The 26,580-nt window shown below is 43.1% G+C and overlaps 1 protein-coding gene across 13 annotated transcripts; it reads right to left on the reverse strand.

Moving 5' to 3' along the window:
* Positions 1 to 26,476, reverse strand: GBGT1 (globoside alpha-1,3-N-acetylgalactosaminyltransferase 1 (FORS blood group)). 13 transcript variants are annotated; one of them, XM_085239309.1, is made up of 42 exons: positions 26,301 to 26,476; positions 25,805 to 25,944; positions 24,516 to 24,598; positions 24,055 to 24,167; positions 23,829 to 23,957; positions 23,567 to 23,677; positions 23,204 to 23,299; positions 22,780 to 22,943; positions 22,429 to 22,548; positions 21,594 to 21,673; positions 21,353 to 21,441; positions 20,712 to 20,834; positions 20,125 to 20,298; positions 19,754 to 19,869; positions 18,930 to 19,056; positions 18,732 to 18,765; positions 18,387 to 18,622; positions 17,269 to 17,486; positions 16,619 to 16,794; positions 15,970 to 16,150; positions 15,393 to 15,539; positions 14,788 to 14,932; positions 14,439 to 14,555; positions 14,032 to 14,118; positions 13,780 to 13,893; positions 13,267 to 13,451; positions 12,911 to 12,975; positions 12,464 to 12,596; positions 11,879 to 11,953; positions 11,599 to 11,665; positions 11,046 to 11,187; positions 10,568 to 10,728; positions 10,219 to 10,356; positions 9,316 to 9,427; positions 9,060 to 9,165; positions 8,582 to 8,749; positions 7,068 to 7,268; positions 6,318 to 6,380; positions 5,436 to 5,486; positions 5,327 to 5,362; positions 3,276 to 3,410; positions 1 to 2,737 (listed from the first exon to the last, which is right to left on the reverse strand). In XM_085239309.1, exons 1-42 carry the CDS (start codon positions 26,388 to 26,390, stop codon positions 2,053 to 2,055), a joined length of 5,733 nt encoding a protein of 1,910 aa, XP_085095435.1. In that variant the 5' UTR covers positions 26,391 to 26,476; the 3' UTR covers positions 1 to 2,052. The 13 variants fall into 13 exon arrangements, 11 of the variants coding, with proteins under 11 accessions (XP_085095435.1, XP_085095434.1, XP_085095439.1 ...); XM_085239308.1 differs by having other exon boundaries at positions 18,726 to 18,765; XM_085239313.1 differs by lacking the exon at positions 26,301 to 26,476 and adding an exon at positions 26,106 to 26,227 and having other exon boundaries at positions 18,726 to 18,765.
* Between the last annotated feature and the right edge of the window lie 104 nt (positions 26,477 to 26,580).

A 26,580-nucleotide genomic window follows, 5' to 3' on the forward strand; every position in this document is an offset into this window, starting at 1 on the left:
TAAACGTGGCTGATAATTTATTTGCATGGGCTGATTCACTTTCTATGCAGTACAGCAAGCATGTTTCCAAGCCTAAATTCCCTTGATATAAGGTCATGAGACACAGTATTGTCCCCTTGTTGCAGCCCCCATACACAGCATACCATACTGTGTGCCCCAGTTTCCCTGTGAGCACTGGTGAAAAATTAAGACCAGAAAGTGAGCCCTGTGGAACTCCCTGCAGTCCCTGGGTCTCAGGCTGCACAACACAAAGGCGAGAAGCAAAGTCTGGTGCTGGGGGAAGAGGATTAATCAGCAGGAGGTGATGGCAGAAGTCCGGGCTTTCATTAATTACAGACATGCTGATTGAGAAAGCATCTCCAATGCCGCAATGGGGAGTGCAGCATCCTCCTGCAGCCACACTCTCCTGCTCCCCAAAGACATGGGTGCTCTCTGGGCACTGCTTCCAATCACAACCCAGGTGAACAGAACTGTGACGTGAATCTGAATAATCTAGCATGGCAGAAGAAAGTCCAACGGCCAAAAAGAGAGCCTGACTTGGAGCAGAATTAAGGCACAGGAGGAGCTGACCATGGCTTTGTGGCTTCTGTATCACTTGATGTTTGTGTCGGGCCTGAATTCTCTTCTAAGAGATGTAGCACAGCTCAGCTCTGTATTATGACATTGATACTGACAGCAGGAGATAAAATTATCTGGCTAGCCCTGTGCAGAAGATCGAACCAGACAGCTCCTTCTGGCTTGCAAAGGGCTTCATATGCCCATATGTAGCCAGTGACATAATGAGACCCTAGAGTCAGAGGTGTGGGCTTTGGACACAATTGTTTTAGAACTAGAAGATGGTCAGTAACAATCCTGGTTATGGCACGTCCTTGGAAATACTGGGATAAAGATATTCCTAGCAAGTGAGGCTGGCACAGACCCGCAGTGCCCACTGGCAGCACTCCTCAGGAGCTCACAGGGAATGTAGCAGGGAGGAAACACACAGACCTCCACCATGTAACCACAGCTTAACCACAGCTGACGAACCATTTTGCAGCTGCTGCTGGCGAGGCACAGCTGTTCCCCTGTGTTTGGACACCCTCCCCACCCTGTTTGTCCCAGGAACTCGCAGGCTTGGAAGGCTGCAGTGTGGGTCAGCTTCTCATCACGTTCATGCAAAGAAAGGGTTAACCCCAGCCTACCATACAGATACTCTATGGAGTGAAGCCACCCTGTCTGTATGAAATGCTCCAGCTCTCCCTGTCAGCTCCAACAGCTTCTGGCCCATTTGTTTTACAGAGCTCAGAAAATTTGGAGAGGACTGAAGCAGAGAGTAAGCATGTGGACCTCTCACACCATGGAAAAGATTATATGAGCCCCAGAGACGCGTGAGCTGGCAAGAAGGTGAAAAGCACATCTGTGATTGGAACAAACCCACAACGCTCCCTGGGTCTGAACTGTGCCAGTTCAGTCTGAACTTGGGTGCCCGAAACAAAGTGGAAGGTAAGTGCTATGTGAAATGGCACTGCTGGTCTGTTAGGAATTCCTGCATCTCACTGCTGAGAAAGGTCCGTGACTGCTGCACACTAATCAGGGATAACTCACACTGAGGGCAAGCTGATCCTTACCAAGTGTTTGAACTACAGTATGTGAAAATTAATAATAATTTTCTAAAAAGCAGGGTGATTGAAGTATTTTTTAAGTGGAAAGGTCTTTATCTGCATTTTCCTTTTTCCATAGGGATGCCAAAGCCTGTTTTGATCCTGCCTAAGTTTCTGCAAAGCTTCAGGAAAACACGCAAACAACAGATTTGCAGCCTTGCTATGAGGACAGCCTTCTACTTGACAGCACACCCTTTGTATACCTTCTGGTCTACTTCAACTCTCAGAGCTACACTTGTATTTACAATGATTAGGAACGTAGAAACCTTTCATTTCTCGCTTCCACTTTAGCTGCTGCTTCTAAAATGCTTTAAGGCTCTCACTCTCCAGAGAAACTACCCACAGTGGGACACCTTCTCTGGGAGCTAACATTCAGCAGGTTGGAGGACATCTCTCTGCGAGGATCAAGAGGTCAATTTCTTACCTCCTGGTAGCTCTTATCTACTGTTGAAAAGCGTATGAGGAAAATTTCAGGGGGCTTTGGCTTCCTATCATCCCATATATATTCTGGAGAGAGCACCTTGGAGGGTTTATGGGAGAGAAAGTGCCTGTTGAGATGGCTTTCTTCCTGCCAGGCTGCCATGATCCCATTGGCTTTGTCTGCCAGGATAGTCAAGTGGCAAGTCTTGGTGAACTCATAGACCTTCTTGACCAGCCCTCCAAACACAGCTCCTCCATAGTAGAAGTCCCCTTCTCCCTCAGGGATGTAGGCTGCTGAAGAGCTCCTCCTCTCATATGGGAACTGGCTTCGAGGGACATTGAAATAACCAGGGTGCATGGCTGCTACAATGTCACTGAGGGTCTCAGCCCCCCAGGCATTGTGGAACACCATGTCAATATCCAGACAGAAGAGGTAGTCCACCTCCCGATGGCTCCTCTCTGCTATGTGTAGGTTTATGGCCTCCATCCTGCGCATGGAGATCTCTTGCCAGCTGGAGTATTTCTTGATGTGCACAACATCAAATCTTCGACCAGGTTGCAGCTGGACATCGGGGATCATCTCAGGGTTGTCAGTGAAGATGTAGTAGTTCACTCGATAGCCTTTCATGAAGTGCATCTCTGCTGACTCCAGGAAGCGGCCCACAAACCTCGTGTATCTGTGCAGACAAACATGGGGCTGCATGGAGGATCATGAGGGTACTTCAGTGAACGAAGACAAGAGTGTTACTAGGTACTGCTGCAGGGATGCATATGTTATATATACAGTGAAGAGGGGTGGAGAAAAAGAAACAAGTCCATTGTTCCCACTTTGACCAACCAACCACCTCTCTACATCTCTAATTTCTGCAAATATCTTGAGTGCCGAGGTTATTTTACAGGCTTGTATGATTATGAACACAGCACATAGGTCAGGTTGGATGGGTTCAGGGTTCAAGGCTAGTTTGGATGGGGCCCTGGGCAGCCTGTTCTAGTATTAAATATAGAGATTTGAGGCCCTGCCTGTGGCAGGGGGGTTGGAGCTTCATGATCCTTGAGGTCCTTCCAACACAAACCATTCTATGGAGTCATTCTACATAGACATAAAAACTTGCTGCAGATTGGAACAGAGACTTCAGCTCTGCTGAGGACAAGAAGAGCCCAAAGTACCTTTCCACAAGCAGCCAAGAACTGGGTCCCCCCAGATGGTTCACTTACTTTCCAATGGCAAAGGCTGTCACCCCTATGGTGAGATTCAGTGGCATGTAGACACTGTCCAGGATCTCAGGGCTGAAGGTGCCTTCCCAAATGATGGGGGCCAACCATGGTGTGACTGTTAGCACATCCTGACGCCTGAAAAAAGGGGAATGTTAACAAAACACGACCTTTGGTTTCAAGCCAATGGGGAAGATACACTGGAGAGACTTCTTATGGGTAGTGTTGTGTTCAGATCTCTTTCCCCATGCTCTTAATGCCATACAGCATGGAATTTCTGTTCCTGGGTTGAAATTCAGCACTGTCTACTATGGAATTAGTTAAAAAAAAAAAAAAAAAGTGACGACACACCAAAATCTCATTTAAGCCTACAGGACTTATCTGCTGAGGGGAGTTTAATGACCTCAGGATTCACAGAATGGGAAGCTATGCACATTTGTTATCACTCTGGTGCACATGGCTACAAGTGGATTAAAATGCAAGTACTAATATATAAATCATTATAGAACTATACTCCATGGCTGTGGAATTATTAAAACACAGCTTATGGCATGACAGTTGTTTTTCCCCACTATTTATATATAGCTTTAACATATTCAGAAAGAATTTAAGATTCTTTATATGAACTGGCATTCAAACATGTAATAGCTACAAAAAATCCTTGATCTTCTGAGTGGGGGAAGTGGAAGTGTTGAATGTACACACAGCAGAGCCTGACTGTACCCAGTGACTGTTATGCAATACTATTTCCATTCCTTCCTTCATTTCAGGGCTTCTTACCCACCTCTTTGACTTTTTAAGCAGAATGTTATTTACAATATCAGCCTTCCCCTCGCCTGTTCACATTCCCCTGGGCCACAATCTGTGCCACTCTGCTAACGAAGTTGGTGATGGCCACATGGTGAAGGGTCACATTTTGAGGCCAGAGCAGTCTCCCACCTGTCATGCTCCCGAGGCAATGGCAGCTAAAGAGAGACCAAACTCTCTCCTCTAGTAACACACACGATTACAAGATGAAGGTGTGCACCCACTTAGTGCACCCAGACACCCCCTATTAGGAAGCACTCAGAGCTACGCTGCTCTCTCCTCACTTACTCCAACACACATTGCCTGATTGTGCACATTTATTTATTCCAGTTTGGAGGCATGAAACATTCAGCCACAGCACAGCTCATCACAACAGCCAGGTAAAGCCTCCCTACGGGGTGTGCTTATTAACAACAGCTAACGAAGCAGAGCTGCTGGAGATAAGAGTCAGGCCATGGGAGCTGGCCCGAAGGAGAACTGACAAACATGAGCTGACAGGAGCACTGCCTAAGCCACGTCTTGCTGCTGCTGCCCAAAACCCTCCCTGTCTGTTCAAGCTCACTGCTCTGACTGCTTCCCAACCAGACTTGTCTGCAGGAGTGCCTGTAATTTGTTCCAGGGTAAGATCCAGCAGGTTGGCTGAAAGTGTTGCTGAAGGTCATACAAGGCACCTGCTTGGTTTTGTCCTGAAATGGATTCAGAGCTCACTCACAGCTGGTTAAAGCTACAGTGAAGTTCCAGAAGTTAGAGTAGTTAGAGAACAGTCAGATTTGTTTCTCGTCTCAGTGTCCCTGGCAGCAATACATAGATAGGCTGACTGTGCTAATGTATTAGTTAGGAAAATACACTTGGTATAGAAGGAAACACGCAGTGACTGAGCTCAATCTTAGAGCATCATGGGCAGCTGCAGGCATACCCACACAGCTGGGCTCCTCGTGGGACAAGTGAGGAGGACTTCAGAACCGTTAAGGTTGGGGAAAACCTCTAAGATCGCCCAATCTAACCACCCACAGACCACCAGCACTGCCACTAAGCTATGTCCCCAAGTAGCACACCTCTCCATCCTTCAAACACCTCTGGGGACAGAAATGCACCATTCCCCTGGGCAGCCTGTGCCAGTGCCTGTTGTCAGAGCAGTCAGTCTCTTCCCAATAGCAGATCTTTGAGAGCCACAAAGCACCCAAACCAAAGCCAGCAGCTCTGTAACATGCAGGATCAAGAAACAAACAGCAAATGAAGAAGCTTACTTTGGAGCCAGCACTCTTGGTTGCTGATAAAATAATCTGTAAAAAGGAAGAAATATCCAATGAATAATACACAAAAATACACAACGGGAAATAAAAAACTATTACTTACTGTGGGAAAAGCTGGACTGGCTTCTCTTCCAAATACTGGAGTTCCTTGGAGCTGCATAATGGGAAAATGAAGGGTCTGTGATGCTTTTATTTTAACAGGACACAGGTTTAACTTTAGGACCTGCTGGTGTACAGACAGTTCTCTCAGTTTTCACTCTAGTTGCTGTGCACACTGATATAAACAATTGGGCATTGCCTGTGCACATCTTAAAGGGCTGCCAGGCAAATCACAGCTGAGCACAGAAGAGAACAGGGATGGGGAGAGGATGGCAGCCCTTTGAGTTTATGAATTTATCAGTGCAGTGGTCAAAAACCAGAAAAGCACACAGTTGTTGGGGCTGCCAGTTCTGGTCATGTACATGTTCATTCCCTACACGTTTGTTCCTGTTTCCCAGGTGTCTGAGCTACTCGAAATATATCACATTCAAAACAGCAGGCAGAGAAATTAGTAACCTATGAGACAATATTTTTTAACGACTGTTTGAACTCCTTGTGTGACCCTTCATCTCACACCTCTGACATACAGAGCTCCATCCAGCAACCTGGGATACACACATCCCAAAGTACAGCAAGATCATGTGTGTACAGGTGTGTGTGTGTGATCACACCCTGATAACAAACCCAACTCTGTGATGATACAACAAATGAGATCAAGACCTTTGTTCACGCTGAACAAACACAGGGTTGGTCTGGAGGGGAAGCAGATTGAACAGGAAGGGCTGTACCACCATCGTTTTATTTGAAAAACACTAATCATAGATTCATTATTGCATAAAATAAAAGATAAGAGAGCACTTGTTAACAACCAGGTGTACTGTCAGCAAAATCCAGGTCTTGTAGCAGTGATCTATGATACTTGTTACATACAAAATGGGAGACTTACAAGATTTCAGGGCAAGGAAGGTAATATGGGAGGTAGTGCACTTTCCAATTCCCAACCGCAACCCTGTAGGCAATAGCAAAGAAACATTTTAAGACAGCAGCACTGAAAAATATATTCCTGGTGCTTCCCAAGATGTTCTCAGAATCTGGCATAGGTTGTGATAAGTAATTAACTGCTCAACTTCTTTACTCACTAGTGTAGCATACGCTGCATTCAGCCTTTAACAGCATACAGCGCTGCTAAGGTATAAATGGGAAGCTCAGGTTAAAAGGAGTCCAGAAGCACTAAGCTTGAAACATCAGGATTCAACATTGTTTACATCAGGTGATCTACAAAACTGAGCTCTACATGTTTTCAAAACTGATGCACTAATAGACACGAGCAGGGCAACATTCAAAACTGCCACAATGCAGTGTGCCACAATGACGATTTCTGAAGCAGAGATGCTGGGTAAGCCACACGTAAATCACAGAACTGAGTTTGCACAGCTTTCTTTCTCCCTTCAGCTTTGATCACAGCAGAGCAAGGAGGGACCATCAGGTTGCTGAGCGATTGGCACAGCCAGGGCTGGATGGGGAAGAGCCGCCCCGTTAGGGTGTGGGTGGGAGGGGGAATTGGTGGTTTTAACTGATTTTTCCCTTAAGAGGAACTTCCTGAAACACGCTACTTGTGACAGCTTGCTCTCACACTTCCGGCTGCAGCCAGGGAACTCATGCTTAAACATTAACCAACTTGCCAGCAAATGCTTACCAGATCAACGTGGTTACAGCAGACAGGCAGACTAAAGATCCCAATGCCTTCCTGGAAATCATTAGAGGAATTTCTGATGCGAGCTGAGAGCAGCAAGCTTGGTGCCAGGAGCTGTGGGAATGGCTCTGCTGCCAACAGGGATGACAGCATTCTGGAGCAGAGCAGTGCGTAACATCCGTGTGAGGCGGAGCATTTTCTTCCCTAATGGGCAGCAGAAGGGAGCAGCACTTTGAACAACATAGCGACCAACAGCCCTGAGGGCTGTGCTGGGAGTGACGTGGGCACAAGTGTGGTCATGGTGTCACACTCATGGTTTGTGCACTATGGGCATGGATGCACCTTCAAGAGACGGGCGCGGGTGACATTGGATGGGCTACAGCTGGCTGGGAGGGGCAAGGAGGTAACAGGCAGCAAGCTGACTGGGCTTATCACCAGGGCATTAAAGTGGATTGGGTACGGGAATTGAGATCCATGACAACAACCAGTAATATGTCAGCAATTCCACAGCGTGCAGTACAGAATTACCCTGTATTCAACAAAAACTTCCTTTTAGCCTTCATAAAGTGATGATCACTATTGTTCTTAGAGGGTTGGACTTGATGATCTCCAGATGTCCTTTCTAACTGCTGTGATTTAATTCTTCTTAGAATGGAATGGGCTGATGTCATGATGTCATGGTTTTTCATCAGTATTCCAAATCACGTCGAGGTTGTTCAGTGGTAAAGTTATTGCCTGCTACGCACGAGCCCTGGATTTGCATCCCAGGCAATGTGCCAGAATTGTCACAGTTTGGCCTGGTTTCCATGACAACAGGGCAAAGGGACCCACAGAAAACTTAGTTTACCAAATATAGTAGCTATATACCAAGTATAGTAGCTATTATAGCTAATATATTTAGTAAACAAAGTTTTAGGTTTTCCTTCAGCTCATTGTCGCTGTTTTTCTCATCTTGGGAAAACATTCCTTCACCCCTTTATTGCAGAAACCAGGCCAAACTATGACAGCAGAAAAGGCACATATGAACTATTTACCTACATTCCCCAATTACTCCAGTAAAGATGCAGCATGGGATTTTTTTTTTTTTTTTTTTTATGTTAAAGGGGGTATTTATTGATAGAACACAAGGACTTGAGCAAGAGTTGACTGATCTCATGTATACAGTTGCTTAATTTTTTGGATGGACTGCTTCCACCAATTTTCCCAACGCCGAATTGTTACCAGCTGAGAGGAATTTTCTTCCTTGATCTGGGCTAACTGCTCCTCAAGTTTACATATGTATTTCTGTACAAAGAACAACAATTAAGGTTAAAACTGGTAGAAATCCTAAAAACCCAAGTCCTGACCCACCATCAGATCCTAGAATCATAGAATGCCTAAATGATTGCATGCAGACATAAGAATGGATTTTTATGCATGGAGAATACTGCTTCAAGGTCTGAAATTGCTCTGTATAATAAAGTTTATCCATATCTATACAAACCCACAGGAGTAACAAACATCCCATCCAGACACACCCCATAAGAGCCTTTTTCCACTGATCAACCTTATATACAGCATCCCTTGCTTCCACTGCTGCTATGTGGCCCAGTGTAGTCTTTGCTGTTGTAACTGATGCAGTTTCTCTGACCGTAATGCAGTCTGAATCGCCCATAAGCTTGGTCATGGGTATTCCTGGCCAGGTCCTTAAAGAAACAAAACAAATAAACAACAACAACAAAAATATCCAGAGGAGAGGCAGTTGGAATAGAAGAGAGCAACCAAGAGCTCTGCACAGTAAACAGAATTCATATTTTCTGAGGGAAAACACACAGTATTCCACAGATTCATATATGGGCAAGTGATAAATAGTGGCAAAGCAAAACAACCAAGCAATTTTAATCATTGGAGAAAAAAAAAAAAAAAAAAAAAAAAAAAAACAATGAGGAGAACACCTGATGTCAGCCTAGGGAAGAGAAATGGAATACAACTGTGTCCAGTATGATCCAATATTACCTCCTCCCACGTTCAGCCAACTGCTCAGCCCTATGGGTCTGTAGAGGAAGACCAGCTTGTTTACGATCAATTAACATGGACGTCTTCTCCTTCAGAGTTTCAGTTTCTGGAAGATGATATAAGATATACTGAGGAGGAACTGAACAGAGGCAGTCATGCTGTTGCTTTCAAGTAACTCCATGTGATGCTCATCACTTTCAAGAAATGGTTCTGCATGTGCAATCACGTGTGAACAAGAAATTCCATCATTACTTACTTGGTGCTTGTATGTCATCAATAGTAATGCTTTCATCTAATTCCAGCAGCAGCTTTTCTGTGAAGGCAGCCAGAGCCAAAATGAAGTTCTGGGTGCACTCAGCAGCACAGTCCTGTTGGGACATTGGATACCACTGAGAGGAGTTCCTCCGATAACTCAATCTCTTCTCTTTTTAGTTTAGCTCCCTAAGAACTATGCTCCTCTCCAACCATGATGCTTTGCAACAGCTGCAGATAACAGAATAGGGCTGCAAATGGCACAGAAAAGGATCTGGAAGTGCCTTATGCAGTGCTCTAAACACTCTGATGACCTCAGGTAAAGCATAAAAGCCTACAGAGTGCTGTGTGTGGTTGCCATGTAGTTGTATATTTGGGTTAAACATCAAAATAGGTAAAAAAAATTTGTAAACATAACCTTTCCATTCAAAGCAGAGGCCATTTTATGGAATTCATGTACTTTGAGCAGAGGGGCTTTCAGATACTGCTCTAGAAATGGTACGTGTGTGTTTGCACAAACACCAACTGCCCTAATGAAATGCACACAGAAAGCAAGCCTTCCAGGCCTGTCCTCTGCAAGTATAACCAGAGAACATCACTGTTACTGCAGATAAACTCATCAGCAACTGTTCCATCACTGAGAGATGAGCCACCCCTCCTCAGTACGTCCAATGAACGATACAGACGATGGGCTATGTGCACTTGTGCATGCATGCATGCATTAATGCATATATCAATCAAATGCTGCCAGAACACAACTTAAAGATATTGTGTGAACAGCACTGCATAAAACTGAAAACATTTTCCACTTTACTGTTGGCACAGGAGAAAAACATATCCAAGAGCTACCCTCTTTTGCAAATGCAACATCTATCAAGCTGATATTAAGCACTGGCTTTATGCTTACCTGAAGCATCCGTGTGTGGAGGTGAATAGCATCAACGTGGTCCTTTTGCTCTTTTGATTCCCGTTGGCACAAAGCCTCCAGCTGCAGCAAGTTGTCTGGATGTCCCAGAGAGGGACATAATTCATTCTCGTGTGCAGCCTGCAGGCAAACATGTAAGAAGTATTTTCTATAAAGAAGGTGCACAGTGGAGTCATAGTGAGAAAGTCGTAAAACCAGTCACTTCATATAAAAGCATGCTAACATGACTCATACAGCATTACAGATCCTAAAGAGTTTGAAACAATGGACAATCCTGATGCTTTCAGCATTGCTTAGACTGGAAGCATTCCAGTGCATCCATGACACATACCTTCACGCTCTTCCAGTCCTCCAGCTGCTGATTGAAGGAGTGCTGAATGTTACTGGTGGCATAGCTGAGCTTCTGTTCGTGTTCCTTTAAAAGACCATCAACTGCCAACTGGGAGACGTAAGGGAGTTCCTCTTCAAATGACTTCAACTGATCCCAAAATTCTTGCAAGCAAAGAAAATTCAGCTGAGGTGAATGTACACTGCAGTGGTCAAACATGTAGGAATTTCCTCCCTTAAATTCTGTCCCTAACATTCCTTTTCCTGAGCCCCATGACTACAGAAACACACTTGCTAAAAAACTTGACCTTGTACAGATCTATCAGCTTAGTCAATGGCTCTTTCCTCACATTCTATATTGCAGATAATACATTAAAGATGTTATTGGCCAAATAAAATAAACAGTTTTTCCACTTATCTATTTTATTCTTGATTCGTTGCAATTTTCAGTGAAATTAAAAGTCTTGGCTGAATTAATTTACCTTTAAGGCAGGAATTGTAGTAATCGTCTATCTGACTTTGATACGACAGCAGAGTCTGTCTGATTACTTCTGCACAATGTTCAAATGTTTCTGGCAAATCTTCAGGCATTGTGATTTGATGCTTCTCTTTGTGGTAGAACTCCTTCAGGAGTCCAAGATAAGACAGAAAAGATGCTGATAACACATACAAACAAGTCATATCTACACACATAGCAGTAGCAGGGATACAGAAGGCTGTCGACCTCTCTCTTATTTGATACCAGTTATCTTTCTCTGTCTGTGCTTTTATTCTATTTCCTATCTGGCTTTACAGATGTGCTGCTACACAACCAGGTGTTGGTTTTCATGTCCCCCCCATATATTAAACCACCACCTGAGGTTCTGAAATACTTAATCATTAAAAACACTCTGCATCAAGGATTGTTAAGAATTAGATGGCCTGATGAAGCAAGCAGTTTTTGGATGGCCATCCAAACATTATGATATAACCATATCATTCAGCTGACACGTTACACCTACAGCAGCAAAAGTGATGGAGAAACACTTCTCTTACCTCAGCGAGACAGAGCAAGCTGTTATTACCCATCCAGAGAATTTTCATAACAATCCCTTTAAAAGTACTGCAAATGAACAAAAATAATAATGAAAAAGACAACCATACTGTATAAAGATCAATCAGTCAGTTCTAACAGAGTAGGGGAATGGAACCACTTAAAAATCATCTCTGAAATGGTTTGTTCCTAATTCATTTGTGCAAATGTAATAGTGAGCCCAAGAACACATCACACCCCCCTGAGGTGATGGATTTCTTTCTGAAGATACACACAACTTACTTCGATTCAGGAGGCATCTCCCCAAATATCTGGAATCTCTTGTCACTGAGAACGGATTTGGTGTGTTTCTGCATGCTGAGAAGGCAAGGAAAATATTGGTCTATAAAGTCTTTGTTTCTCCGCTTGTTTGTGGTTGGTGATGTGATGGATATGAAATTAAAGAAAAATTGAGAAAACGTAACTCTAGAACTAGTATTACATGGAAACTATTGATGATGGCTATCTCCTCAATGGCTTTTCAGAACTTTTGTTGCTCTCACCATTAGACTCACTCATTTCTTCAATTTCATCTAGCTCAAGATGCACCATTCAGATGCTGAGCTAGAAATGAAGCCACGTTGGCTTAAGAGGGATTAGTCTGTGTTTCAACAATTTCATAATACAGATCAGCAGCCGATAAACAGGAGTAAAGCACTTTTCCACCCAAAGTCTGAAATGAATCTGAAATGATCAGACCCAAAGTCTGATCACGAGGACATAAACCACAAGATCCCAAACGAGAAGCACTAGCAGAAGGGCTAACACAAATAACAATGAAGAATTTCTCCAAAAACAGGCAGAATACATGACTATGCCACATCTCACCTTCCTCTTGATGACTTTTTTTTAGTAGCTGGCTTCTTGGTGCTCCAAGTTGCGTGCTTGTAATCAGCAGAGCTCCGGGGGCCTTCATCAGATACATTTAAGTGAGAATTCTTCCTCTGTGTGGTAAGAGTTGCTTTGTATTTAATAAGAAGAAAGAGCAAAGTATAAATGCCAGCTTTCTTCCACAACTTTTGCTCTAACAAATATAGGTACCTCATTAAAAAACCAAAGAAAAGCCCACCTCATCTTATTCTGCACCTATCATTGGTTAAGAGCCAAAACAACACTGTAGTGCAAAGTAAAGACAGCTAAGGTAACAGTGAGGATGCACAGCCCTGTCAAGGCTCACACGTAAGCCACTGGCCTGGAACAGCTCGACCTGCTCCCTAACGTGCTATGAACTACAACTGAGATGAATGTAATAAATTAAGAGAACTTCAAGCACACCTGGTTCCAATGAAACCCTGCTGTCCTGATTTCGGCCTGAAGATTTTCTCCTGGAAGGCTGAATTCTGGAACAAAAGGAAGAGCTAATTGGCTTTGGAATACCTGGCTACAAGCTCCCTTCTCCAACCAAGTGTTCAGTGCAGACCAGTTGCTGAGATGGGGTTCGACTCACGGGGTCACATTTACAGCCAACAGTGTAAATGAGAGTGCCTTCCTGGAGTAAATAATTGCATAGTTGTGCATTAAATTGTTCTTATTGCTATCAGAGGCCTCGTGAAGAGATGAGATATATTTAGCAAGGTAAATGTAAATAAAGACAGGAACAGGAAAACATAATGAGGCAAACAAGTACTTACTCGAGTAAGTTTTTAATAACGCTTACTGCTAAATCATCAATTGCAGATTTTCCCATTCTGCTTGGATTTAACAAAGGAAATCTGTCAGGATCCAGCCCCATCATCATCAGTTTGTGCTCCGCTCGAATGGCAGCAGCAATGGGACCTTGTAACGTAACCTCAGCTGCAGGAGGGGCAAAGTGCTCCTGAATTGGGCACAAAATGAAACCACGTCAGTTGTGGCAGGCAGCTAGTGTCAGCAATACGTGTAGTTACTGGCTATAAAATAGATATTCCAAACTAATGCTGTTTTGCTTGACAGGCTGGAAGAAAGACTTCTGTAACTCCAGGAGAAATGTTGTTACAGCTGTACGGCTCTGTGACACTGAGAAGTGGTTATGAGTAGATCCTCACAACCATCGTAAGCACCATCTAAATACGTACTCTCAAAGATTCTGAAAAGCTTTTAAAATAGATGCACATTAAAATATCACTCAACATTAACTAAAAGGGAGGGAACAAGTATTATCCTACATTATCATATGGTCCTGTTGTGTCCACTAGCAGGCAATCAAGGTACCGGCTCCTTGCCTTCAGTTCTTTCAGCACTACTTTGATAAAGTCATACAACTCTTCAGAAGTCAAAGCCTGAAAGATACAGCAATACAGATGGCATTTATTGCATCAGAAGCAATGAGATTGTATTGTAAATAGGAGAACAGATACAGAGCTGGCCTGAGATAAAATGTGGTCAGAGTAATCTTATTTCATCTGTTTAGAACTTACTTCTTTATCTGCTGCGGGGTGAGCAAAAGCATGGAGCTTCTCCAGGCAGGATTTTAATGCTTCTGCCTGCAAATTGGAATTTGCTACCTGGAACAGAAGCAGATATTGGTGAAGGAGAATCTCATTCACAGGATTTACAGAATCTTTGAAAGCACAAGACTTGCTAGTAAGAGACTCAGTCACTAGCACCAAAACCAACAAGCTTCATGGCTGCAAGGCTACAGCATTCCAGTACAGCTGCAGGAAGGCCACGGTTTCAGAGGTTAATGACAAAAATCAGTTTTGAATTGACACAAGAAGTTACTCGTGGTCAGTTTGCTCTGAAGTCAGTCTGAAATCTCTTCAATTGAACAAAAGAGGAACGATTAAAATTCATTCAAACAGAACTTTGATGTTTCTGCTTGTACCTCGGATTTGATTTGCACCCGTAGATTTGTCAGAAGCTGTCGGATCTTCTCCATAAAGACTCGATTCGTAAAGAGACATTGGAGCCTTGTTTCAGCCTGGTTGATAATTTCAGTAGCCTTTAAAAAAATCCCAGAAATAAGGGACAAACTCATTTGTGTACACTTTTTTTTTGTTGTTGTTTCCAGCTTAAGTAACAGAAGTTACCATTTCTACTTCTTTTCTTCCATCACATATTTGTCACATAGAATTAACCAGAACAGTTTTAAAGCTCCAATCCAGGGTGGTTATAAATCCCATTATATATGCCAATACAAGCCATAATTCGAAAGAGTGAAGCACTGCACAGACCTGCTCCAAGCATCTCGATTCCATTTTCTCCATATCAGCCACAATTAACCTCTCAAAAGAGTCAATACGTTTGCTTTCTTTCTGAAGGCGCTTACTGAAAGACTGCACCTCCTCAGGGGAAAAATTGCCTCCCTCCACGAATAACCTGAAAGCAGCCAGCAAAAGGATAGCCATCACTCATCATAAAACCATCAAGGCTGGAAAAGACCTCCAAGATCCTCCAGTCCAACTGTCTGTCTACCATCAGTATTTCCACATTGACCACATCCCTCAGTACAGCATCTCCGTGGCTCTGGAACACCTCCAGGGATACCGACCCCACCACCTTCCTGGGCAGCCTGTGCCAATGCATTGCTCTCTTTTGGAGAAGTTTTCTTTTTTTTTTTTTAATGGTAGCTGAGCTGTCCTACTGCACAGACATCAAGACAGATGTGATGAAAAGAGCATAACAACTGTGGCTTAGCAACTAATGTTCTTTAGAGGAACATACAGATAACCAGGTGAGTAACAAAGAAACCTTAGTTTTACTGCTCGGCCAATAGAACAAGCGATGGCACCCAGATACAGATAACTTACTCAACATTCCTCCAGCAATATCTCTATACCTGCAGCCTTTGAGAAAATCCACATTTGAGTCTCTTAATTTTCCCAAATTTTCCTCCAGATAGTTCCGATAACTCCTCAGGGAAACTCGGATGACATCCAAGTAATGAAGGAGCTCTGGGCACACACTGCTGCTGGAGGAAGCTAACCTACAGAGAACAGGAGAAGGCAGAGAAAACACATAGAAAGAGGAGCAAGCATTATGGTTTGGAGACTGCTGGCTTTATGACATTAATAAGATCTGAGAACACAGAAGTATTTTGCTGTTCTGAAAACAACTTACCCAATGGTAGTGGTTTTGATAACACTCAGCACACACCAGCAAGCAGCTGGTGCAGTTACAGAGCATCCTTCAAAACCAACTAGCCTATTGCTTAGCAGATTCAGTAAGCTGGATAAAGTCTAAATAAATCAAACACGTAATCTACTTTAAGACTGGTGTCCTTTCAAAAGTATATGAAAAAAGTAATCCGTTCAGAGAGAAAGGGAACAAAAATCATTTCTATTTCCATGACAGACAGAAGGGGCTCAGAACAATGCCATGAGCAGACAGACCAGCTCTGCTGCTGGCACACTAACCTCTCAGCCACAGGAGCCCTGAGGAATGCTGATTCCATGTCACGGATCCGAGAGTCCAAGTTTTGGATGCTGTCATTCTGCTGATCACAAAATCTGAGGAATTCAGCTCTCTCCTTCTTCAGAGCTTCTTCCACCTCATCGCAGTGGCATTCCAGGTGCTTTTCATGAAGTAACAGTTCAGCTGATGAGAAAAGACGACTTACAATACGGTCATTATTCTGTTTGGTATGGACTGCCATGACCACCATTACCAGAAGCATCAGTGAAACAAAAACTGGACCTCAGAGGAGCTTAAAGCTACTAATAAAGTAGACTCAACTCTTTGACTTTTCTCTTGTTGTTGCTTTATGTATGCTATCTATTTTCCTGTCCTCCTCAAAAAGGCTTCTTCACAGTTGGCTAAAGACCAACAAACCTGCCTTAAATCACTTTCCCCCCCGAATCCTTGATGCTCCTCACACAAGATTTCTCATTAGTGACCAATCTGTGGCTGCACAGTGGTATTTCACACAGGTAATTCCTCCACCTCCTGTACTCAGAAGTCACCCCCAGCATTTTGTCTCTCCCAGCACTTGTTCTTTTTTTTTTCCCCCCCCTGTATGATCATCCCCAGATGAAGACAGAGTGTTCAGAGTGAAGAGGTAGGTACCAGCTCTGACATTGTAGATATTTGTCTCTATATTCTCCCGCCTCAGTTCACACGAGAGAAGATGCTGCTGAAGTTCTGAACTCAGCTCCTCTTTCTTGGCATCTACAGTGGCCCATGAATTGGATAAGGACTCTGCAAACCACTTCTCCAAGTGTTCAAAGAAGGAGAGGCGAATCCTATGATTTAAATACATTCCTACAGTGAGGTACACTGAGTAATAAACAAAAACGTGCTATACCTGTTAAATGTAAGAAATTAACTCTGGCTACGGGAAGATGTGGTCTCACAAACACTTGCACAATGTTAGCACTGCTCATTTTGTCTACTGCTATGAACAATACGCTTCTATATTTTACATATCTGTAATACTGAAATAGCTTGACTTGCTATTAAGATGCTCTGTCACTGTTCCCGTTCGCTCACTGAATTTTCTCTAACATAGGAATGTTCTGCAAGAGGGAAATGCTTGTGTGGTTCATCCAGGAGCCATGTGTGAAAAGCACTGCTGAAAGTTTATTTTCTTTTTACCAATTACAAAAGGAACAACACCAAAACATTCAGATAATTTTTGCATACTTGTTTTGACATCCCTCCCAAAGAGCTGAGATGTTTTTATTACCTAAAGGGAAAACGAACAGTTTCCTACTAACCTTTTCTTCAGCTCCACAAACACCGTTTCTTTGATAAGTGCATGTTCCAAGCACATAGGAAGTGATCCTTTTCCATCATATTTTGTAAGAAATGTCTCTAGGACATCAGGTTTCCCTGCCTCTTCAGCTCCAAGAACAGTGTAGGTGTTTCCACTAGAAGTGGAAAAAGTCTCAACAGTGAGTTCAGAGATTTCCACCCTGCTGCTGTTGGACGTATCCTAGGAAACAACTGGGAATCATCATCCACTGCCTCAAACAATACTATATTAAATGAATAATCAACAGTGCACTAGCAGGAACCTATGGACATTAGGAACAACATTCTAACCACAAATTTGGACAAACTCACACAGAGAACGTTTGTAAATTTGAACAGGCAGAACCAATGCTTTAAAAGGCTTTTGTTATGGTAATAAATGGAATTAATGGGTCTAAAGACCTGAAAAAGTAACACTGACATACAAATAGATCTGAAATCATTCTGCTTAAGTTAAGAATAACCAGGAAGAAAGACAGACGCACATGCTAAAGCTGCTAGAGGTTTTTACAAGGATAAAAGCAGTGTAACGAGATGGAAAGTGCAGCAACAACAGCAGAGCAGCAAGATCCCAGGCTGCAGCAAGTGGGGATTCACTGCAACAGCAGTGGGCACAGAAATAAAGGAAAGAAGCTGCTTACTTTCAAAAGGCCTCAGGTATGCAGGAATCTATAGCAAGAAACCCCCACCTCCACTGCCAGCCCTTAAATGAGGTCTGGGCAGGGGTGGATCCTGGCTGCAGCCCTTCTGGTCACTCAGTGCATTGAATGCACCTGAGCTGCACTGGGTTGGTCCTGCCTTCCAACCAGGTGCTCAATCACTGCTTCAAGCCCTGACTTAGCATTTCTGCTACAATAAGGAATGGTTATGAACTGTTTTGTGCCCTTCACCTAGAAGCAACATTGAAAATCCTTATGGTGCAGAAATATTGTTTAATAATCATGGACACATGCTCTATGTACAAATTAAATATATGCTAAGGAATTTAAGAGATTTCAGCAAGAAGATGACCTTCTGTTTGCTATGAGTTTGCAAAAGCCTTCCATCACTTTCAAATACATTCATTCTCTTGTTCGCTTACTTGTGAAAAGCTCATCCTCTGTTCTATGTCCCCTGCTTCATCACTCCCTTGAAAAATACTCTTTTCTTCTCGTTCCTCCCCTTCTTCACTTTCCTGTGCAAAGACCTCCTCGTTCTCAGGAATATCTGTTTCTTCATTCTGTTGTTGACAGCTCTCAGCCTTTTGCTTTTCTTCATTTTCCTGCACAATGCTCTCAGTTTGCTGCTCCCCCTGATTTTCAGCATCCAAAACCTCACCTAATCATTTCCAGTGAAAGCAGAGTTTTAGTGACCACAATCCAGAGAAACGCAGATGAAAAACAAGCAAGCAAAAGGCCTGTTTGTACTATCAAGGAATTACCTCGACCTGGAAATGTGGAGTCTGTCTTTCCTTCCAAGTTCTAGAAAGAACAACAACAGTTGATAAACAATTCTAAAGTAAGGACTGGCTTGCTTATAAGAGATGCAGATTCTTTGCCAAAGTGGATCTATTTAATTAAGCTACAATAGTCTAAAAAAAATAATGTGCCTAAAGGACTTCAAAACAAGTTTGTCTTCTTCATACCTGTTTGAAGATTTCTTTTACATTAAAATATTGGCTGAGGGATTCACTGTAAGAAATCAATTCCTGCAAAACGGCTTCTGGGTAACTCATGACTTTCTCCACGAGAACTTTGTTGGATGCCTCATACCTGTTAAATTCAAAGATGCCTTTTAAGAGACTTAAATATGGACTAAAATAAAGTGAAATATGATTACTATGTCCTTAAATCCATTTTGATCAAAATGTAATAAATGCATAAATGCATAAAGGCTGGGATCAATTATTCTACTATACCTGAACACATTACATCCTGGCTTGTTAGTAAGGGATTAATTCAGTATAAACACATCAGTGAGCAAAAGCCACCACCTCTCATGATATTCTTACTAACGTTGAAAGGTATTTTGCGTTTGCTTGGTTGATGTTAATGGTCTTAACTGGATATAAAGAGTACTGAACCAACAGCTTTAAAAGCAGTTTCAGTGTGGGTGTGTTCACACGGATCTGCCTCTCAGGCCCTCGTGGCTTTCTAACATATATCAGATCTGACCAAGAGGAAAGACCATCTGGGTGTGAAAATATGACTGCATCCTCTCCAGCTGCTCAGTCTTTCTTTGGGTAAAATCTTCAGCACGTAGAGCTGTATAGGCCTACGTTGATGTGATTCTTAAACATAGGTATTGTTCACCTTAACATTGCTCCATATGGAAATGGTTTCATTTTATGTCCTTATGAGAAGCACCAGGCAGTGTATTTCCACCATCATACTACAACACAAACACAGCCTAAACTGTACGGCCAACTTTCACATAACACTGATTAAGTTTGCACTACAAAATTCATACCCAGCTCTGATGCCATCCAAACAAGAACGGGCATTCTCCAAAGATTTCTTCAGGTTTTTTTCAGAGCTCGCCGTTCTCATTTTATCCAAAATGATATCCAGTTTAGTTTCCATCATCTAAAACCAATAAAAATAACCCAGTAAAAGTGGGTTCTTACTAAAAATGCTTCATAACTATTTAGGCTTCAAAAATAATTTTTTGAATTACTGGAACGAAGCCAAAAACATATTTGATAGCATGAAAGTAACATGTAAAAAATCCAGTATAAAGTAGTTATTGCATTTTTATGTCAGGCATTTTGAATTCCAAAGGCTTCTCTGCATTAAGTCCTTTCTTTACATCATACTGTATCCTTATTTTTATGCTTATACCTGAGTGGATTTATCCTGTTTCCATTTGCATTCATTTAATTTCTTCTGCAGTTCACCCTCTTGCTGGGACAGTTTGAGCCGATGGAAGTCCCAGAGAACATTGGCCTCCTGACAGTAGCTGTACAGGTCTCTGCAATTCTGCTCATTGTGCTTAGCCAGCTCCTCAAAGCCTCTCTAAAAAAAATACACCTAAGTTATCATGAAACTGTGTGCAAGAAAGTGAAATACAAGAGTAAGGGGACAAATGATGTGATAAAGGTGATCAGCATTCAACAGAGTCTCTTCTACTCTGAGAGGAAAATATAGTCCAAGTAAAATAGATAAGAATACAGACTTAAGTTTTAGAAGCTGAGCCATCAAACCTTCTCTTTATTCTTCTGGCACCGAAAAAGCACAGAACCACCAAGATCTGCACAACCCCAGAAGCACTTCGCCATCTTTTATCTTAGGAGCAATCACCATCGTGTATAGGACCATTCAGGATAGGACTGGAAGAAATTTAGGAGCCCATCCTTGCATTTCAGACCATGGCACATGAATAATAGACTACTCCTGATGAGGAATAAGAGTAGATGTAATAAACATACAACCAGATGCTCCAGTTCTTCTTCAAAGCGACATTGCAGTTTCTCAGTCAACAGAAGCAAGTCAGAAGCCTCCACTTCTTCAGCCTCTTTTTGTGTGCATACCTTCAGATTCAACAGGTTATTCTGAACAACAGCAACAAAAAAAATGAAGTTATTGACATACATATAATCTAACACAATATCACGTGGCTTTAAGAAAATGAACACTGACTAAAATGATTTGCACTTCCTATAGCTTCAGCATCCAGTTTATTCAACACGTTTTGAAGCAAAGATTCAGCCTCCCAGATCCCAGAGGCAAGCAGAACAACCCAGTTCAGACATGGGGAGAAACGGAGCTGAGGGGTGACATTTTTTCCCCCTAGATGAGACAGATTGAGGATAAGGCTGAGAGTTCTGACCCTGAGCCCTACCTAAACATGGGACAGCACTTCCTTCATCACTGCTAGTTGTTATTGCTTCTATGCATTTCAAGTAGTAATGCTACCATGAAATGAAACGGACAGCAGCTATGCTAGCAGAATAAAGCACTGGTTGGATCTAATTTATCTTCTTAGCTCAATCCTCAAACCCACAGCAACAACACACTGTATACCGTTACCAAGAACCCTTCCAAGACGTCACAACGCTGTGGTACTGACCTTGCACAGCTCTGCTTCTGCCAAACATTTTTGCTGGACACTCTCATATTGGGCACGAATTTTCATTGTACACTGCATATTGTGGGCATCTGCAAAACAGAGCATTGCCAACACTTTGCTATTTCACAGAACACAGCAAACATACTTTCAAAGCATTCATCTTGTTACTGACAGGGGGAAAAAAAAAAGACAACAAAGAACTGCTTGGATTCCAGATTGGTTTGCTGATTTCCCAACATACCTATACTTCTGTTTAAATCCATCAAGGAGTTGTACCACTCATCAATCTCAGCTTGTGTGCTCTTTGGAGGCAACAGATCACTATCAAAATAGGAAACAATATATCAGATCTCTTCAGAGATAACCCAGTCAGTTGTTAAAGGATAAACACTATAAATCAGCATAACCAGACTACTCTGCTTTATTTACAGCCATTTCAGCATCAAAAATAAAACAAGATGAATGCTGTTTTTCAAGGCCTCTGTTTACCAACAAGGAATTAAACCCCCATTGTTTCCGCATCCGTTACAAAAGAAAAGCAGCATTTGAAGACCCAACTCATCTTATTTTTGTCAGAATGGACAGAATTCAAAAGCAGCAGTATGAGATTCCTTCCATCATTCATTTCTTCACACATTATACAAATCAATCTCCCACCCAGAAATTGGACAGCATCATCCATTTTTCCATATACACCCATCCACGTCCACCTCTTCCTGCTAAGCTTCATACATCAGTAAGGCTTACTTTTGTGTTGCTGCATTTCTCACCCTAGACAGCCCCTTGGTAGTGCAACAAGTGCACTGAAAACCTAAACATAATTTTTTTTTTTCCCATTAAAAAGAGCTTTATGGAAAAAGATTTAAGCCCTGCCTACTGTTGCATTGAACAACAGCAGATTGAGGTGCAGCAAGGAACATTCAGCACACCAAAGACTAACAAGGATGGCTTGGGTTGGAAGGGCCCTTAGAGGCCATCCAGCTCCATTTCCAGTCATAGGCAGGGTTGCCACCACAAGTCCCTCATTGAGTACACCAAGAATTCTACTTTTGCTACTGTACTCTCTTCAGTCATACATAAGATGCTGTAGCAATTCCAGCCTCTGTTCATTAAGCAGAATCTGGCCATTCATCATATTTCCCTTCTCTGTTTCCACCGTTTGGGGTTTCTGTATTTCTTCCTTTGCCATAAATTCTCTGTAGGATGGAAGAAACACACTGATGTGATTTTGTATTGGGAAAAACTGAATGCTTGAAACACAAACGCAAAATATGTCTTACGAGTATCGGTTGAAAACAAGAACACTAAATTTTTAGTTTTATTGGGGAAAAATACTAAAATACTACTTCCTGGAGAAAACATGAAAGAACACCGGTCACTTTATGCTATTCATGCTTCAAAATATGACCTGCTGCCAAACTTCAGACCTGAAGCTCTGAATGATGCAGTTCTTTTGGACGAGCTTCCAGTCCTTGACTTTATCTCGCCACTTCCATTGAAGCGATAATTCCCTTTTCATCTCTGATTTCATCAGATTAAAGAACAGCTTGGCTATTGCCCTCTGATTCGCCAACAACGCTCTGTTAATCATCTGTGTACGAAAAAAACGATGGGAGTAAAAGCAGTATAAGACAGGAATAAAGTGCCAGCTCAATGTCAGACTAAGGATGAAGAATTGAAATGACAAGAGACATGCAATATAGAAACCCCTCTCCTACATGGCAGGGATTAACAGGTAGAAGTGATTATTTCCTTTTGAAAATGAGAAGAAAAAAGAACTGAATTCTGGGGGGGGATTTCAGATCACTGTCTTCTTGCAGGTAAAACTGTCTCCCAATAAGGAGAGCTTACCATAGCCTCATCATTAATGAGCCTGTGAACATCAGCTGACAAGAAGAAGGAAATTTCCTCCAGCTTTGCAGCATACTTCCTCAGCACATCTGTTATCTGTACAACAAAGGAACCAAAAAGGCACAAAAGAGTCTGTAGAACAGCTTGTCTTAGAGAACTGACACTTCAATGATATTAATAAGAACTGTTTTTTTTTTTTCCCAAAATAAATTTAATTGGTTGACAGATTGAGAAGTAAATCTTAAGATGTTGATTCTAAATTAATAGGTACCAATTCATAAAAATAGCCAAAAATCAATCAGTTTTGTTACTATTTGATTGATTTCTTTCTGGTGTCTGCAATTCCTGAAAATCTGAGCTCACTTTATCAGCTCGGCTCTGTTCCACCTTCTTTAAGGTTTCATCCCATTCCCGAATCCACTCCTTTCTGGTCAGGGATTCCTGCTGGATGGTTGTCCACAGTTCTTCCAAATCCTGCAAGAAGGATTTACTTTCAATCTCAGTGAAAAAATGAAAATAAATGCATTCACATCAGAAAACTGCAGCAAGGTGTTTTGCTGTGCTGCAGACTGTGAACAACAGGAATCAACAACGGAAGAGCTGACAGTGGCAAGAACTGCCTCACCTCAATAGAGAAGCCTTCAGGAGTGGCATTGAGCTCCATCTCTGTAAGAAGAACCTCCATTTTGCTATCAGATTCCATCAGTTTTGTCAAAAGCAGTTTTCCAGGCTCCAAAACAAAGGGCTCGATTTCCTGAAAACAGTAAAGAAGTCGTCCCCATCTCCTGAACATCAGGCTCTCAGCTTTGCCTACTGCTCCGGACCATCTGCACTGCCAACCCCAGCCTCACCCTGGAGACAAAAGCAAGCTCGTGGTGCATTGAGGTCAGTGCTGCATCGTGGCGGCTTCGCCGGCGTTCTGACATGAGCTCCAAGAGGTCGTGCCTGCTTTCCTCTGCAACCTCTGAGAAGAAAAGGAGGACGATGGAACTTAGAGCTGTTTGGAACAATAAATTACTAGATCAAAGCTCTGAGCTCTGCCATTTGGCGTGATGCTGGAAAATGGCAGCTCCCCCAAGTTAAATCTGCTTATATCATCACTACCTTCTGAACAGTAATTGGCATTGATTGAGAATTTCACTTATTTTTCTGCCCTACACGTGGATTCTTCACTGCCAGAATTATGTACAAATCATTATAAAACACATCAGATCATTTCTGAACTCAATGTTACACCTTATCCAGCTCAAGATGTTATACACATGGGGGTTCCTCGAAATGAAACTCTGACATTAAGGGAAAAAGATTTTACCAACAAGATCAGGTAGGGCTCTGACTTCCTCAGCAGCAATGACATCTTCACTCTTCCAGGACACCTGAGATGCTGTAGCTTCTCTGAAACAGAACATAGAGCCTCGCCTTGTACTAAGTGAGACCACAGGTTCGTAATTAGTACCATACTCCACTTATCTGGCAAAGTAACATTGAAGTGAATGAAAGCTTCTAGCTTCAAAGAATTGGCTCATAGAATTAATGGCATTGCTTCTCAAATGGAAGGAAATGGCTTTTACCTGCCTCCCGCTCTCCCTGTCAAGGTGCTGCGCTTCTACTTGGGAGAATTGGGGAATGAGGGTGTGCTTATTCAGCACGAGGGTTATGGCGTAAAGGATGGAGGTATTAATTTACTTTCTTGCTTATGAACATTGCTCAGAGTAGAGCTGAACAGTACTACTACTGCAAAGTACCAGTCCCCACTAATACAAGGCTCAAGTAGACTAAACTGAAGGAAATGGTTCCCAAATATATGGGAAACTAATCTAGTTAAGAGTAATGATATCATTGCATAGTCATTTAAAACCATTAAAGGAGCACAAAGTATAGTTCAATAGTATATTTTACTGTATTGCTGTTATGTGATGGAAAGCACAGCAATGACAGCAGAGCAGCAAGGTTCCAGGCTGCAGCAAATGGGGATTCACTGCAACAGCAGTGGGCACAGAAATAAAGGAAAGAAAGAAAAGAAGCTGCTTACTTTCAAAAGGCCTCAGGTATGCAGGAATCTACAGTAAGAAACCCCCACCTCCACTGCCAGCCCTTAAATGAGGTCTGGGCAGGGGTGGATCCTGGCTGCAGCACTTCTGGTCACTCAGTGCATTGAATACACCTGAGCTGCACTGGGTTGGCCCTGCCTTCCCACCAGGTGCTCAATCACTGCTTCAAGCCCTGACTTAGCATTTCTGCTAGAGTTACGTGTATCAGGTGGTATCAGGAATACAAACAGGCTTACAGCCAGGTGGTTTTGAACAACAAAATAATCATCCAAGAGCCTTTAAAAGAAAAGTCATGCACGTGTAAATCATTGCAGACATTTGATGGACTGATGGTTGGACTAGATGCTCTTAGTGGCAGTTTCCAACCTTAAGGATGAGCTGAGAATCTGTGTTTTAAAAGGCAGCAGCTCAGTGCGCTCATTTCACGTCCGGGGGAAAGGAGGTAGACTTGCCGTGACCAAAAAACGAGGTTCCCAGCATTACAACTTTACACCCATAGCCACAGAATCACACCGACATGCAATCAGGAATTTCTGCTTCTGCTCTCTACCTGCCCTGCAGCGGCTTTGCTCCTGCAGTCCCCTTCTTCCCATTGCACAGCCACAGCCCCACAGCAGCCGTGCTGCCCGGCTCCTCCTGCACACAGAGCCGCCCACTCCTTGCTGTGCCCAGCGATCGCGCCCAACGAGCCTGCAAAAACCCACAGCAAAACGGGTTGGAATCATCTCCAAACCTACTAAGCAAAGGATCACGACAAATTAATTGCTAAGAGACAAGAAAGGCGGTGGAACAGAATAGCAAAATAAATTAAAGCATACGTATCAAGTTTTATCCAGGAGGTTTTTTCCTACCCCCCCGGTCTGAAAGCGATCTCTCCTCCCTATGAAGGGAATTGAAGCAGTGCCTCGTGCACGGCTGCAGGCAGCACTCCGGAACGCCCCAGCCGTTCTCACCGCAGGCTTGCACTTCTTTTCTACCAAAGCAAACACAACAGCAGAGCAGCACAACGAACCCATCCACCTACTGCCCGTTTCTACGTGTTTTACCTCGTCCTCGAAGAGCTGCCGGTAGATTTCGTCGTTGGGAACCACGCGAACCGCCCCCCCCGGCCGCGCACCGCCGCAGCTGCCATTCATTCCCGCATCACCGCGTCCTCCCGGCACGGCCCGACGCGTCGCCCGTTGCCATAGCAACGCCAGGGGGCGTGGCCAACAGCCCGCCTCGTTGCCATGGCAGCGGGGGACGCTCCCGCCCATCCGGGTGGGAACGCGGAGCTCCGTCGCCTTAAAGAGCCCCGGGTGCAGCGCGGCACCAAACGGCAGCGAA

Source organism: Meleagris gallopavo, chromosome 19 (genome assembly GCF_905368555.1).
Source record: "Meleagris gallopavo chromosome 19, MGAL_WU_HG_1.1, whole genome shotgun sequence".
Classification (NCBI taxonomy): Eukaryota; Metazoa; Chordata; class Aves; order Galliformes; family Phasianidae; genus Meleagris; species Meleagris gallopavo.